The following is a 16,756-nucleotide window of genomic DNA, read 5'->3' as shown; positions in this document are numbered from 1 at the left end:
CACTGTAGATGCCAACAGCTGCCAAGGTCTTCCCATTCACTGCTCCACTCTAAGTCCAGCCTCACCATGCCACTGTTTATAACTCATGTCCCATTTAGACTTGCCTACCAGGAGAAGATGCACAGCCAATAAAGGTATTCTGATCCTATTTTCATCCTAGTTCTCAATGCACATTAACAAAATGGTATTCTGATTTATTTTCTTGTGGGGCTGGTTGCTGTAAATCAGTTCCCCAGAGTCTGACCAACTCTGGTCATACTGATCAAATTCAGTCCATAGACTTTCAAAACTGAGATCTGCCCCTGTACCATGGTGACCTTAAAACCTCAACCCTGAGACCTCTTCGAATAGCTGATTCCATTATCCAAACTCTCCTGCAGGCATAAACCCTCTTTCCTCTACCAGATTTCAGATTCTTTTGAGGATAGGAAGGAGATATGCTGTAACTGATCTAATTGTATCTTTGTACTAAGTACCTGATAAATGTTTCAAGAATGAATGAATAAAACAGCCAATGGAGACAGAAATAGGAACCTACCATTACTTGCATATAAGGATTTTTTTTTTCCTATTACAAAAAGTTCTTTGGCCCATTATAGAAATTGACAAGGGAAGACCAAGTGAATGTTCTATTTTAATTTCTCTGCAGATTTTACATGTTAAAAGTCACATTCAGAAATTCTACTTTATGCCAAACCAATTCACATTAAATTTCTGTAGTTTTACTTCTCTGGCTTATAACAGAGTCCAAGTCAACACCAAGAGATTTATACTTAATGAGCACTAAAGCCCTTCTCAGCAATGAACTAAATTTCCTTTTTCACGGTTATGGTACTCTGTTCTATTTTTCTTTCAGTTACAACTATATTCCACAAAATATGCATCCAAGATAATATCCAAGATATGTAAATCAGTATGAAGATGAGCATTCAAAGAATATCAGACTCATTCTTCGCCGTATTTGGGAGACTGGTTCTAGGATCCCCATCCCCAACCCCCGCATAGATAACAAAAATCCAAGGATATTCAAGTCCCTATATAAAATGGTACAGTATTTGCATATAACCTATTCATGGTCTCCTGTATACTTTCAACCATCTCTAGATTACTTATAGTACCTAATAAACTGTAAATGATTCACAAATAGTTGCGGTACTGTGCTATATAAGGAATAATGACAAGGAAATGTCTATACATGTTCAGTACAACTTTTTCTCCCAGATCTTTATGATCTGCAGTTTTTTGAACTCACAGATATGAACCTAAGGAAATGGAGAGCCAACTGTATTTATTCTACTAAGAAAGCTTTCGATTTGAAAGGTGAAGGGGAAAAACATTTCATACCATGAAATGTGAAAAGCACCTAAAATTAAGCCTAAGCATAATAAGCAGATATTTTAAACAACCACTGGGATGGAAATCTCATAGTACAAAACACACACATAAAAGCCTTCCAGCTACTATAATAAATTATTTTCAGTCAGTACCACGACTGAGTTAAACACTGGTAGTCTCTGACACACAGAAATCCTTATTTACCTTGGCCAGGAACGGATAGGAGTCTTAGAAGAAGTTCCACAAAAGAGCCTGGGGCAAGTGCTCTCCAAAAGTGGCACTTAAGGATGCAAGGATGCCTGACAGCCAGGTCAATCTCCATGGAAATTTTTTATTTTAAAGGAGAGAAGTGGAAAAAGTGCAGCACTGCCCCCAGATCCAAATAGGAAGACTAAAACAACCTCATAAATAAAATTTCATTAAACTTCCTATGAATCATTTGAGAAGTGACACTTCAAAGAGTTTTGAATGGAGAGCCAGGAAACCTGATTCCCTGTCCGAGCTCTGCTTGTTTCAAACAGATCCTTTTATAGAAGATTTCTTTTTCTCTTGATTAAAATTATTCCCCCCAAAGATGAGGGCCTCTTTGATGACTCGGAGCTACACACAGAAAGTGTAGAATTGTAAGCTGTTTATAGAATTGTGAGCTCCCAAGGAGGCAGGGCAGAGGCCACCTAGAGAAACACACAGAGGTGCCAGACTTCTCCCAACACCGGGGCTCCTGGCAAGTCCTTGCCCCTATCAGCACCTTTTGGTCCTCACTGCTTGCTCTCCTATCCTGCTGCAACCTATTTCTTCAGATTAAACTCATTCCCCTAACTCAATTCCTGATCCCAGCAGGGTCAGATTCTGTCAACCCCACCCCAACCCCCCCAACCCTGCACATGACCTTGATCTCCCTGAGGCTGGGATACTGAGAAGTTCATGTTTCTAACCAAAAGTAATGTGAAGCGAATCATTTCATTAAACTTCCTATGGAATCATTTGAGAAATGACACTGGAAAGAGTTTTGAATGGAGAGCCAGGAAACCTGATTCCCTGTCGGAGCTCTGCCTCTCATTAGCTGTGTGAGCTTGGGGAAAGCTTGAACTTTCCACATCCCATAAAAGAGTCTTCTAGGATCTCCAGGTTTCCTTTGTGGTTGAAAAAATTCCACAGTGCTGTGAACATGGAATTCTAAGTCTCATCCCTTTCAAATGGTTTATCTAAGTGTTAGGAATTGCTTTGTTAGAAACTAAAACACAAGAGGCATCCAGAAAAAAGAGAAAAAATGAATACTGTATTTGCTTTGACTTGTATTACCCTACTTATTTTTCTTCATGGGAGGAACTGCTAGAATAAAAGGAGAAAAGATTTGCTACATAGATTTCAATAATATGAGTCTTAACAAAAGGCATGCTGTTGTAGTATTTATTTATTTTTCAACCCTCTCAGTGCACACAGCACTGGATATTTTTTGAAATCACTCTATAATGGGCATTAAACTATTAAAAACCAATGCTCTTTAATTCCTGGTGGGAAGTGTGCATATCCACTGGGTATTTAAAACATCATATTTTGTGACTTTTAAATTAAATACACTGAAACAAAAGGTCCACCTTCCCCTGGGACCAGGTGAACAATAAGCTAAAAACAATAGCCTAGAGAAGTGGGTGGGCTGAAACATGAGCCAGCTGCATACATCAGTGACAAAGTACCCTCTCTTCTGTCTTCACAGTTCAAAGGAGAAGAGAGCTGGGAATGTCCTCCCTGGGACAGAAAAACAAACATCAAGGACAGCCCACAGAGGGAGTGTGGGCTCTGAAGCAAGACGTTTGGGAGGTGCTAAGCAGTCAACTCCAAGGAAAGACAGCATCACTGAGACACTGAGCCAGAAGAGCGGAAGGCCCTTCTCTTCAGGAGCACAGAGCTGTTAGTAAGAGCAGGACTGCGGCCATGGAGAGCCTGAGGGGGAATCTTTAAGTGCCTGGTTTTACCTCTAAAATGTCCTAGAAAGAAGAGGGCCCAAGGCCCATAGCGACCATCTGTTAGCCAGAGGAGCCCACCAGGCCTCAGAGCCCAAATCTACCCTGTCTTGGGGCTGAGATGTGGACTTACGTTGTTGAGCACTGATCCTCCCCTCTCATAAGGCATGCCATATTTGTGTTTATTTTCATTTATTTAGTAGAACTATTCCTTCAAACCTCTGAGGACTCTACACATTTGGCAGAGAAATAGTACTAGAAGGACAACTCTCTGGTGGACTCCAGGTAGTGGGGGAGGGGAGAGAAGTGGATGCAGTCCAAGAGCAAAGCCCAGTAGATCCAGTGGGGAGTGGGCTCTTCAGGCCATTGCCTAGCTCAGCCCATCTTCTTCACTATATAATAAATCCTTGCTTGAACTTTATGTGCTCAACTGGATCAAAGGATACTAAAGCCAAAATTAGGCAGATAGGCAAGGGTCAGATCCAGAGAATGGAGGGATTGAAATTTAATTCCTTCAGAGCCCTTCCTCCACCCTTATCAAGAAAACTGCCCCTGCTCTAACCTGTTGCTAAGGTAACCTGTCCCAGGGACTGTTCCTCCCTTCCTGCCCAGATCACTCCACTTTGACCCTTCCAGACTGCTTCTCACCTTTTGGCCTCTCCTGGGCCTAGTCACATTCTCAGGAAGGAGGGAGATAAAGGGAAGAGAACAAAGGAAGAACAAAGGAGAATAAAGGAAGCCTTAGGACATATGAAAAGGCAGAACACTCTCACTTCTTAGGATATCAGCTATGGCCCCCTTCTCCCTCTTGGGAGAAGTCTATGTGACCCCTTTTAAAATAAACCCTGCTTTATATGCTTGCCTTGGCGTGCTTCTCTAATGTTATACTTCAACATGTCAGGGAGCAGAACTCAGCACATAACCAATGGCATCAATAAAATACCTTATCAATGTTTTAAAGTATCTCCAGTTTCAAACTACTCCCTATTGGGTGGATGGCTCCCAAAGTATAGCTCCTTCCCTTCCTCTCTAGGCTTGAGCCAAACTCTTTGCTGAGTCACCTGTCTGCTGAGTTCTGCCCCTCTGATGTCTGCTGGAAACCCATCAGGCTGCACTGGGTCTGTACATTAAATGTTTTGTATCCACACAGTATCACACTGTACTGAAACAACTCTGGAACTTTACTGTGACTTATTGATAACATCAGTGATGGAGCCTTTCCAAATATCTGGCAGATGAATTTCTTTCAGAGCACATGACTTGTTTTTTTTTTGAGAGGATTCAGTACCAAGGTAGGCTAGAAACAAAAATTCACACAGGGCGTTCCCACAATTCACCTCGCAGTTCATGTCTTGGTTATTGGCAGCTAACCCACAGCATCTATTAACATCAGACAATTCCATTTTCAGGGAAGCAGTGGCCTGAGGATTCTCAATGTTTAACTCACTAATAATTAAGAAAATTAATGAAGTATAGTAGAAGGCAAGTGTCTAGAGAAGGAATTCCATTTAAGTTTCTGGAGGAATTTAATTAAATAAAACTACCAAGAGACAAATTAAAACAATAATACAAAGGCTGAACAGATACGGGCAGAGCAAAGTATATTTCTCATGGACTTTCTGAGCCTTATATCACCTAACAAGCTTTCTACAAACCTGCCCTTGAAGAGTGTGGGTATTTCTCACCCTAAACGCTCCTCTTTATTGGCTATTGAAGGCCCCAAGTGTCCACCTTTAACTGTCTTTCTCTGTTCAACTTAGCGGTGCCACCCTTCGCCTTATGTGACATACTACAATGCACCAATTCATGGAACTCTCCTAAAAACCACAGTGTAGCACCCTAAGGGCAAGGCCACCTTCCAGCTCTCATCTCTTAGCAATTCTCAGCACAGCTGCCAACTTAGTTACCTTTCTAAAGCTTTCATTTAGGCATCAGGCCTCTCCTTACATTCTTTCCGTGACTCCTCACTGTCATCACAATAAAGTCCAAAGGCAGCATGACCTCAGATCTTTCATGACCAACTACATAGACTGTTCTGGACTCTCTGCTCTTTTCAATATTCAGCAACATGAAGGATTTCTGAATCCCTAATACACTGTGACTGCAGTGCTCTGCAGCATGCCAGCCTCAATTAGTGTACAATCCATGTTACTGAAATTACCAAAAGACATATCCTACAAGACCAGAGAATACAGCTAGTTGTTCACCTTTGCTTCTCCAACACGCAACACAACACTTAGCATAAGATAAATGCTGGATGATTGAATGGGCAATCAGTTCAAAATGGGACTGAACTACAATCACAAAGGGTTCTAAATGAAATGGTTTTATGGTTTGGGTCTGGGTTAAGTGTATCCCTCAAAGGTTCATGCGTGGAAGCCTGGTCCTCAGTGTGGCAGTGTTGGGAGATGGAAATGTCCTTCTGTCACCAGGAAGGGGTTTCCTGAGGAGGCCACAAAAGTGAGGTGGAACTCAACTCAGGACACTTGAACTCAAATCAGGATCCTTGAGCTGTTTCAGATAGGAATTTAAGGACTGGCCAAACCAAGGCAGAGATTGATTTTAACAGAAATCAAGGTGCAGAAGGTGGGTGTTGGAGAGGAATGGACGGCTTCTCCTTAGCAAGACAGAATTACATGTGTAAAAAAGCTATAGTAGAGATGTGATCTAGGAGGGAATTTTTAGTTCTCCTTTGTGTTCTTTTCTTTTTTTAGTTCTCCTTTATGTTCTTTTCTTTTTTTTTTAATAGAGATTTGATGACAAATCTCTATTAATTTCCCTGTCAGGGTTTTGCATCATTCTACTTTGAGAATTTAAAAAGTACTACACTTGCGAGTATTGAGGGTTTCATCAAGGAGAGTGACATATGGATCGAGTAATTGAATCCTAAAAATATAAATAAAAGAAAAATCTATTTGTTGAGCAAAAGCATTCTCTGAACTGTTTTTCTTTAGGCCCAGGTCAAGAGCAAGGTTATTTACGGACTGTGGTTAAATAAGGTCTGGTAATTAATTTAATAGTGTTGTATGTGATCAAAGTATGTGGAAGATGAGTTTTAATCTGGAATTTTAAGTCATGATGTAAAAGTGAACTTTAAACCTGGACTGTGAGACACGGCCACTCTGTTTTGTCCCTTTCTACCTGCTCTATCTTCTATCCTAACTTGCTTCTTCCCCTCCTTAGATCTATGTTTTTCCAATTCTACCAACTAAAAAACTTTAATCCCTTTGATCTATTTAAGATGGGAGCTAAATGTCATTTTTTAGAAGAAAGAAGAAAAATGGTAGAAAAATAAAGAATATGACCTGACATAGAGAATACAAAAATACTGGATTCATCTAGTGCCCTTCATTCTACAAAAGAGAATAAAATCCTAGATTTCCTTCATTTGTACATGTAACATTTTATTTATTTGTGTTCTATTGTATCTAGTTATTTATACAGTCAATCTCAACTTCCTGCTTGATCTTGAAGTTTCCCAAGTATTTCATGGAACAAAAATTATGTCACATGGCGTCTGCTACAATAAAAAGGGGGGAAGGGAAGTTACCTTACCTTAGCACAGTGAGGAAAATGATGAAATGCTTTGTAAACAGAAAAAAATAACAGCCTTTTACTCTGTTGTTTTAGCAGGAGTCACCACAGTTATCCCACTCCTCAGGGCAATGCCTGTGGCATTTGGTGTGAATCCCCAGCCTCCTAACTTGACATGGTCAGTCACATCACCTAGAGCTGTGTGCCAGGGGGCACCGAGACACAGGTATCCACATACCCTCCCTGATAAATGGGCTCCCCTGCCTGTAAAGAGCACGAGTCTCCAGATGGAAATCCTTAGGTCAGTGAGCAAGATGTAGTCCCCGCCTGGGGTGCTAGGTTTGCTGAACCTCACTAGATGGCAGGGCTCACTGCCAGATTCCCCTCTTGTCCTATGTGGCTACCGCCCTCATTTAGAAAGGAGGGCCCAGATTAAAAGTTAATTATAGTTCCTCAATGCATTTTTGCAGTTGCTGATCTGGACTCTGATACAAAAGTTGCTTTCCAGAAGCAATTTTCAACTTCATCCAACATTTGTTTCTTAAATTGAGGAAAATAATGCTGAACTGGCACAGTTCCAATTTTGCTGAGCAAAGCAAGATGTTTAACAAATAATTAAGGGGCTGGGGTTGTGGCTCAGTGGTAGAGTGTTTGTCTAGCTTGTGTGAGGTACTGGGTTTGAACCTCGGCACCACATATAAATAAATGAATAAAATAAAAAAGTTCAGCAACAACTAAAAAATTTTTTTTAAAAAAGAAAGAATTAATATAAATAATTAAATCAAACAGTCAAGGTAACAGTGATTAGAAATGTTCCTAAATTACTCTTTTCCTGGCGTCCATACAACCTTCATTCCCATTCCCAACATCCCCACAGGCCTTGTACTCTACTGCTGAGCCACCTGCCCCTGTCTGGTTTCCTGGTTCTTAACCTATCTTTCTCTCTGCACCTCCCGCCCATCTTCTTAAGTGAGGGGGCACCCCAAGCTTCAATCCCCATGGAATACTCTCATATTTCCATGAATAAACCAGATCTTCTCCTTTAACCCTGACCTCTCTCTCAGGCTACACTTCTGCATTTCCAACCTCTTAAAGGGATGTACCATTGAACTCTCAAACTGACAATCTTAGGATAGATTCCCACAGGACTTGATTTATGTCATGACATTGCACTTGATTTTAAGTCTCCTGCTTATTATTAATGGTATTACATGCCTTTATGTTCTCTCCTAAGTTTTGAGCAATATGAAAACAGGGACTCTGTCTTATATTCATGGTCTCAGCAACATATAAATCTGCACAAGTACAACTATTAATATAAATTAAATAAATAGATTCTTCAACTTAGCTGATCAGTGCTATCTGAAAAGTAAATTTTACTTTTGAAGGCATATTTAACGATTAAAAAAATCAGTCACTTTTCTGTAAGGCATAATTTTCTGTAAGGCATTATAGAATTAAAATTATTATCTCCTGAAAGTCTGACCAACATCAATTCAGTAATATTATTTATCTGGATTTTTCAGGTATTTCCAATACTGGACATAAACTATAATCTCAGAAACCACAATGTTCACAGAAAACTACATTGTTGGCTACTACATTCCAACTGACAGAAATTTTGGGGAATTTATAAAAAGAGCACTTTTCAATAGAAAACCAAAAACAAAGTATTGAGAGATTTTTTTTTTGGCAGCATATATAAAAAAGCAAGGCAAAACACCATAAAAAAATATTTTCTTTTCAAAAGGACAGATGGGAAATGAGATCAGGGACTTCCAGGCCTTTGTAAGTAGTGGGGTTTGGCTTCCTCTCCAGGTCAGTGGTTTGTAGATCATTATCAGTCTCATGTAAGTAGAATAGGAAAAGAACCAGAGGAAAAATAAAAATCAGGATGTTATTGAAGGGCAAATGGACTAACCACATTTTTCTATACAATGCTGAGAACCCTCTAGGATTCTCTTGCATCTAAACATTTCCAGAAGGGAAAATTTCTAGGACTGTCAATTAGTAACAGTCTTTGCTCTGTATTCCCATCTTTCATTTTAAATTCTCTTCCTAAGATGGCTACTGATAATACATCATGAATGTCAGTAGGAAATGCACCTGAGCAACCTTTCCTGGTTCTGACATTGCACGGTTCCAGGGATGTGAGTTCACCCCCATCCCAGAAACCCTATACCTGCATGCTCTTTTTTTAAAACTTTACGGCAAAACACATCAAACATAAAATTTACCATTTTTAAGTACACAGTTCAGTGCTGTTAAGCATATTCTTCTTGTTGTACAATCTTTTTTTTTATTCAGCATTAATTCTTTTTTTTAAATTATGTTTTATACCTTCATTTATTTATTTTTATGTGGTGCTGAGGCTCAAACCCAGTGCCTCACACATGCTAGGCAAGCACTCAACCACTGAGCTACAGCCCCAGCTCTTCTTGTACAATTTTTACCACTATCAGTCCACAAAACTTCATCTTCCCAAAGACAATCTATGGACTCATCAGTGTCTCATGCCCTTGTCCCTGCACACTGGCAACCACTGTTATGTTCCTGTGATGACTCTAAGTAGCTCCTGAAGTAGAGTCTTAAAGTGTTTGTCCTTTGGTGGCTGGCTTATTTCTCCTAGCATAATGTCCTCAAGGTTTATCTACAATGAAACATAACAGGATTTCCTTTCCTTTTAAGGCTGAATGATATTTCACTGCATGTAAACACCATATTTTGTTTATCCATTCATCCAAGGATGGATACATGAGTTGCTTCTACCTTTCGGTTATTGTGACTACCACGGAGTCATGGTGTAAAGTATCTCTGTGTCCTTGCTTTTGAGTCTTTTGGAAGTATATTCGGAAGCGAAATATAACCTGTTGTTTTTATCCTTTCATACAAACACTATTATGGTTTGGATCTTTAATGTCCCCTGAAAAGCTTATGTATTAGGCAATTCAAGAATATTCAGGAGCTGGGGATGTGGCTCAAGTGGTAGCGTGCTTGCCTGGCATGCGCGGGGCACTGGGTTCGATCCTCAACACCACATAAAAATAAAAATACTGTGTCCACCTAAAACTAAAAAAATAAATAAATAAAAATAAATAAATATTAAAAAAAAGAACATTCAAGGATAAGATGTTTAGATTAGAGTACTGTAACCACATCAGTGGAATCTATTTGATGGATTAATAATCTGAATCAACTACTAGGTGGCGACCATAGGCAGGTGGGGCAAGGATGAAGAAAGTAGGTCACTGAGGGAGTGCCCTTAGACTATATTTTGTTCCTGGCTCTTCTCCCTCTCTCTGTTTCCTATCTGCCCTGAGCTGAGCAGCTTTCTTCTGCCACACACTTCTGTCATGATGTTCTGCCTCACCTCAGGCCTGGAGCAATGGAGTCACCTGATCTCTGCTAAAACAACCCCAAATAAACTTTTCCTCCTCTAGGTCAGTGATTTTTGGTCACGGCAACAAAAAGCTAACACAAACACTATTCCTTGTTTCTTTATACCAAAGTTTAATTTTATGAATATGAATGGCAACCACAGGAGTCTAAAACCCAGATATATGGTCAGTGGATTGATACCAACAGCGAAGAATGCACAAATGTTAGTAAATGTTAGCACACCAGGATTTGATTCTGAAAAAAGATTAGCCATGGCACCCTGTCCCTGGCCACAGCAGATGACACTTCATTCATAACCATCTGACAATTGAGAACTATTCTTTTGATTACTTAAAATCCACATTTACTTCATGTCTCTCAGGTTTTTTGTTTTAACACCTTTCCTCCATCCTTAGGCAAATATATCTGACAATCTTTTCCCCACACAATTCATTTTCAGAGAACACCTAGATGTCCTTGGGATCTGACCAACAGGGCTCAGTATCAACATGTGCACCCTTGTAAAATGTTCAAAAGCGGGCTAGGGTTGTGGCTCAATAGTAGAACACTTGCCTCAGACACTGAGACACTGGGTTTGATCCTCAGCACTACAGAAAAATAAACAAAGATATTGAGTCCATCTACAACTAAAAAAAAAATTTTTTAAATGTTCAAAAAGCATCATCGTCACTCACATTTCCATTTTGGTAAATTATCATTTTGAATGTATTTGGCAGAAATTTATGCCAAATTCTATTATTTTAGTAGTTATTTACCAATGTTCATTTCAGTGTATTATTGCAAATTACTCCTCAATAAGCACTTTGCTCAATATTTGACTCATTTCCTAATCTATATGTCATCCTTTTTCTGTATGAAATAAGATATTTGCCCCTGATCTGATTTGTTCCCTCAGGCTCTAACAATATACTGACAATGCTGTGCTCCTATTTTGATTAAGAAAACAGAGACACACAGAGGAATCTTAGCATTCTGTGACACTGCTAAGACATTTTACTCATCCAGATTAAGAGGCAGTTATTAACATTACTAAGACAATTAGCAAGAAAACACAGTGTAAATAGCCTTGCTTGATGACAAAGTAAGAAAACAAATAATAATAATGCCCAAACTTAAGTGGGGTCCAAAACAATTACTACACTAGGAGTCACAGCTGAAATTCAAGCTCCTCTATCTTTGTAAAAACTTTCCCCAAACAGAAAATAAAACCTGTTCATTCACCCTCAGCCAACTATGCTGTGAGTTCTTTGCCATTCCTAGAATACCTGCCTGGTATCACAGGAGAAGTTACATGTGAGAGGGACAGTTTTTTCAAAGTTTCACTGGTCTGATTCTGTAACTGCTTAACTATTCAGGTTCCTTGGCCCTGGGAGAAAGGATGAAACTAAATCAACTCTATGTGGGAGGTTTTTTGTTTCTGTTTTGGGTTTCCTAGGTAATTTTATCTCAAGCCTGCAAATAAAACTTTGCATTCTTGGTAGCAAAATTCAAAAAGTTTTGCTAATTAGCTAATACCATGAAGAACACATATTCTTATGCTCAGAGAACTCGAGATAACCTTTTGATTCCTCAAAGAATGCTACAGGAAAAATTTGTCAATAGAGAGTATAACTTGTAATCATTAGATTTTGCTTTGCATTTGTTGACAACTCCCAGGCAAAAAGAGTCATTCTAGAATGCCCTTTTATTTGCCCTTCAGCTGTGTAGCCCTATTCATGAAATTAAATTTTCAAAGCATGGTATTTTTTGGCATGTTCTGAACCCATTTACCAATGGAACACATTTTGGCAGCAACATCGCACAAATGGTTGATTTAATTCCCATGGTATTCCTTTTATTTTATTTTTTTCAGGAATGAACTAAATAACAGTCATTTTTAAGTGCGTGTATCTTTAGCAAGTTAGAAAGAGAAAACATTTGAGAAAATTCTCATGTTTGTTGTAAGTTTGAGTCTCTTAAATTTAGTAGAGGAAAAAAAACAAACTTCAGAGTCAGGCACAGTGGTACACACCTGTAATCCAAGCAGCTCAGGAGGCTGAGACAGGAGAATTATGAGTTCAAAGCCAGCCTCAGCAAAAAATGAGTCACTACAGAACTCAGTGACATCCTATGTCTAAATAAAATACAAAATAAGGCTGGGGATGTGGCTCAGGGTTGAGTGCCCCCGAGTTCAATCTCTGGTACCATCCTCCAAAAAAAAAAAAAAACACTTCAGGATTATAATTTAACAATTGTCATTAAATGGAAGGTTCTACAGACAATTCACTATGAAAACACTGGTTATGATGAAGTGATGAAGTGAGTTATAAGAGTAAGATTATGTTCTGGGAATGGCATTGCAAAGAAGGTTGGGGGAGGTTTTTAATGTCAATTATTTCTATAGTTCCCTGTTTCACTTATTTATTTTTATGTATGGAAAGCATTTTTAAAACTAAATAAAAAAGAATGAAGTTTGAAAGATAAGGCAACTCAGTTCATAAAGACAAGGTTTGCATGGTAACAGCACCAGGTAAAGAAGCATCCGGGTGGGCTGAGGCTTAGCTCAGTGGCAGAGTGCTTGCCTAGAATGTGTGAGGCACTGGGTTTGATCCTTAGCACCATATACAAATAAAATAAAGGCATTCCATCCATCTACAACTACAAAAAAAAAAAATTAAACAAGAAGAAGAATCCTCCTCCTCCTCCTCCTCTTCCTCTAGGTAAGAATATGGAGGTAGAGAAGGAGGAAGTGCCAAAACCAGGTCTCAGAAGAGGAAGTCCAGTAACTAGAACCTCTGAACAGTTTGAGGAGGCTCTGTGTTGCTGGGTACCTAACACCATGGGGTTTGCTGGAGGAAGGCTTGTTGTCCTTGCCCCTAAGCTGCCTCAAAGCTTTCAGTGGGTCATTCTGCACAGGCCACAGGCAGAAAGACTTTACACATGAACCCAGATGGCAACTCACAGCAGGAGCCGCCAAGTCCTCCACATTTCCTCCCAGGAACAGCACCCATATTACACAGAGTACAGACTTCATGACATTCCTGCTAGCCCCAAGTCCTTCTCTGGGAGCCCATACACAGTTCAGGGCTTCTCAGGGCAAGCTCCCTAAGTGTCACCCTAAAAGGAAAAGTGACATAAATCTCCAGTGTACTTGAGATTTTGACTGATGTACTTGGTCAAAAATCTGAATCTAAAACAATCTCATAAGACTTGAGAGAGACTTGTGCACACTAAATCAACCCAGAGTCTTAACACTTTTATTCAAGATCACACAGGATACACTCCTTTTTGCATATTATGAATATATATGCAAAAATATAATCACTCAAAATATGACTATATGAAGGAAGTATATAATAACTTTTCTCTCGAATAACATCTTTTTACCTTTTAAAAACCACTAATTAACTAACCAAAGAATAAATCAAGAGATGGAAAAGTTTGTAAAGATCAGTACATGATTCTGCTGACAGAAACCCAAGTCTTACCTGAAAGTCATCATAAGGGAAGAGTAGCATCTCCCTCAAACAGTCGTTCAGGATCTGAGTTTTCTTCTGGACAATGACATTTTCATAATCAAGTGGCTCAATTAGCTTTGGCTTGGCCTGAAAGACAAAAAATAAATCAAATAAACATTTTATAGATAAACTCAATTTCTCAAGATTAAAAATCTTTATACATTATACACCATATGTTTTCCAACTTTTCTTCAATTTATGTATTAGTTTTGCTATTGGAAGAAACAAACGAGAAAAGTTGTTTTCAAAGGGAAAACAAGACCCCTTACATTGTAATTGTACCCTGTCTTTAAGAATGACACTTATTCAGTTACTTGAGCACAAAGGAGGTTTGCATTCTTCAAGACTTCCAATTATTTCTTGGGTCACCAATGGCTAGACTGGTCCCCTTCCAAGTCTTCAGGTCTGCCAGAGCTGCCCTGATTAGGGAAACCAGCCAAGGCCTGCCAATGAAGGCTCATCCCTCCTGGCAAAAAACCTAAATATGGCCACAAGATTATTTCATGCAAAGCTCCATGGAACCCTGAGTCTCCAAATATCCCTACTGAAGGATCTCTATACTTACATATATAATGCCTGAACACAGAAAAATATGAGCTTGATCAAAACCAGGCAAGCATATACCCAGGCAAGCATAAACCCTAAGGGACATGAATATTCATCTCCGGCATGCACTGAATAGAAAACAAATTGGGAAGGAAGAGATAATATACCTTTTCTAGCTATTTCCAAAATTTATTTCTCAATAAAAACAATCTCTTTTCTACAGTATCACTGTCACCATATTTATGGTCACTTTCATTGTGCAAAGCACTGATCGAGCTAATTTAGGGGTGGAAATACATACTCAACTATAGTACCATATGTCAAATGTTAAAATAGGCACACACACACACACACACACACACACACACACACGGTCAGAAGTAACAATCTATTTTATCAATAGTTATTGCAAGATTATTCTTCGAAATTTAATTAAAAAATCATCTGATATACATGATCTCAATAAATGCTATCTATACTAGAGTGACAATTCAAATATAGGAAATACATTAAAGACATCTGGGCCAGGCACGGCAGCACAAGCCTGTAATCCCAGTGGCTCAGGAAGCTGAGACAGGAGAATCACAAGTTCAAAGCCAGCCTCAGCAACTTAGCAAGGCCCTAAGCAATTCAGTGAGACTCTGTTTCTAAACAAAATATAAATGTGGAGATGTGGCTCAGCGGTTATGCACCCTTGGTATCAAACAAAAACCAAAAAAACAAACATGCATCTGGTATGTGGCATTTACTTTGAGAACTGTGATTGAGACTGCTATGTGTTCTCCAAACCTGTATCCTTTCCTTTCCAATATACCTAATCTCCCTGTGGTTAGCTATGGTCAAATGATGGTTTTCTGGCCAGTGGCATGCAAGTAGAAGGGACATGGCCACCTTGGCCCATAAGATTCCCACATGACCCCCTCCCATCCCCACTTTCCACAGCCAGCCACACACACAGGATCCAACAGTGGCCTTGAAGCCCAAGCAGGGGTGGGGGTGTGTGCAGCCCTAAAATGGAAGGCCTCTGGATTCTGAATTGCCCTGTAGAAGGCTGCCAGCTTAAACAGGCACTGAAATACCCATAAGCAAAAATGAAACTATCTGCTATGTTCAGTCCTTGAGATTCTGGATTACTCTGAGGCAACAGTCAGCTTGCTCTGCCTAAGATACAGATAAATGCTCATATTTAACTTCAATTACTTGACTTAAGCAGACTCTACCAAGAGTTTTGACATTCTAAGAAAAAAATGCCATGCCCAAACAATTGCACAATTATAATTAGGCAAAATATGTGTGATGGACAGAAACTAATTTATATACAGTGAAAGTCTAGGTAATTTGTAATAATGTAAGTGTAGGTTAATTCCTACAAAATATAACATCACGTTGTCTTTACTTTCAAAAAAACTTTTACAAAGAAATTATTTTTAAAATAAGAATTGTAACAGGAAAAAAGTATTCTTCAAAATATATGAATTCAATTTAAGAATAAAATTCATCCCTTTATTTTTGTTTGCTGTACTGCATTTAGTAATCAGTCAGTTAAGGCTAGCTGGCAAAATGAATGGATGCCATAATTAACAAGATTTCCTTAGGAACTATTTCCATATTCCTAATAAAACCCAAATAAGCACACGGCAAAAAAGCAACAGGGATAATAAAGAAACCAATGGAGGTGGAAGTGTTATTTACAAAAAATAGGCAATAGCCACATTTGGCCCAATGGCATAGTTTGCTGACTCACGCTTTGGAGTTATCTTTACTTACTAGTAGTAAATAACCTTTCACCAATTTAATAACTCTTTATATTAAGTTTCCATGTTGAACTACTAATATGTTTTCCTTCCTATAGACAAATAAAGATATCATGCTTACAACTCTTAAGGGTATTTAATGATTGTTTCTCACCTATCTGACTAAACTTGGGTTGCTTACAAGGTTTAATGACTTTAAAATATTCATAATTATACAAATCATTGTTTTCCCCTAAATGTACCTTAGGGATATTCAATGACTGGATGCAAAGTTATTAGTAATACCTTGCTTTTGTGTGCCAGAGTCTCTCTTTCAAGGGCTTTTCAGTCAGATCACAATCGACTCAACAAGTGAGGCTCATCACAAAATCAGCTAATTTTCCAAAGCATCCCACCAAGTTTCCAGGGGGGCTGAATTAGGACATAGCCCTTTGTCAAACAAAACCCTCTTTTCCCACACTGGACTGCCTTTTAACCCTCTGTGCTCACTAGTGAATGATCAGAGTAAACGTGGAAGAGAGTTCATAAGCCACTATTTCTGTGAAAGACAGAGGATGCTCATCAAGCTGATATCAACAATCAGGAAATATCATGGAGCAATAACCTGTATCAAGGAATGTAAAAATTCAAACTTAAAAAAAAAACCTAAGGTCACTTTTATGAATTGACTCCTAATGACCTGATTGGGTAGAGATCTTCGGTAACTGCAGGGAGCAAGGTCCACAGC

General features: G+C 39.0%; 1 protein-coding gene across 16 annotated transcripts in view; it reads right to left on the bottom strand.

Annotated features, from left to right (window-relative positions):
* Positions 1-16,756, bottom strand: part of Dock9 (dedicator of cytokinesis 9) — a 276,339-nt gene that overhangs the window by 136,158 nt on the left and 123,425 nt on the right. For all 16 annotated transcript variants that reach the window (XM_077795132.1, XM_026399592.2, XM_077795143.1 and 13 more), the window contains exon 2: positions 13,700-13,816. In XM_077795132.1, the coding sequence (XP_077651258.1) occupies positions 13,700-13,816 (117 nt within the window). The remainder of the gene's footprint in view (positions 1-13,699; positions 13,817-16,756) is intronic.

Source organism: Urocitellus parryii, chromosome 2 (assembly GCF_045843805.1).
Source record: "Urocitellus parryii isolate mUroPar1 chromosome 2, mUroPar1.hap1, whole genome shotgun sequence".
Lineage (NCBI taxonomy): Eukaryota > Metazoa > Chordata > Mammalia > Rodentia > Sciuridae > Urocitellus > Urocitellus parryii.
This window is presented reverse-complemented; position numbering and strand designations above follow the sequence as displayed.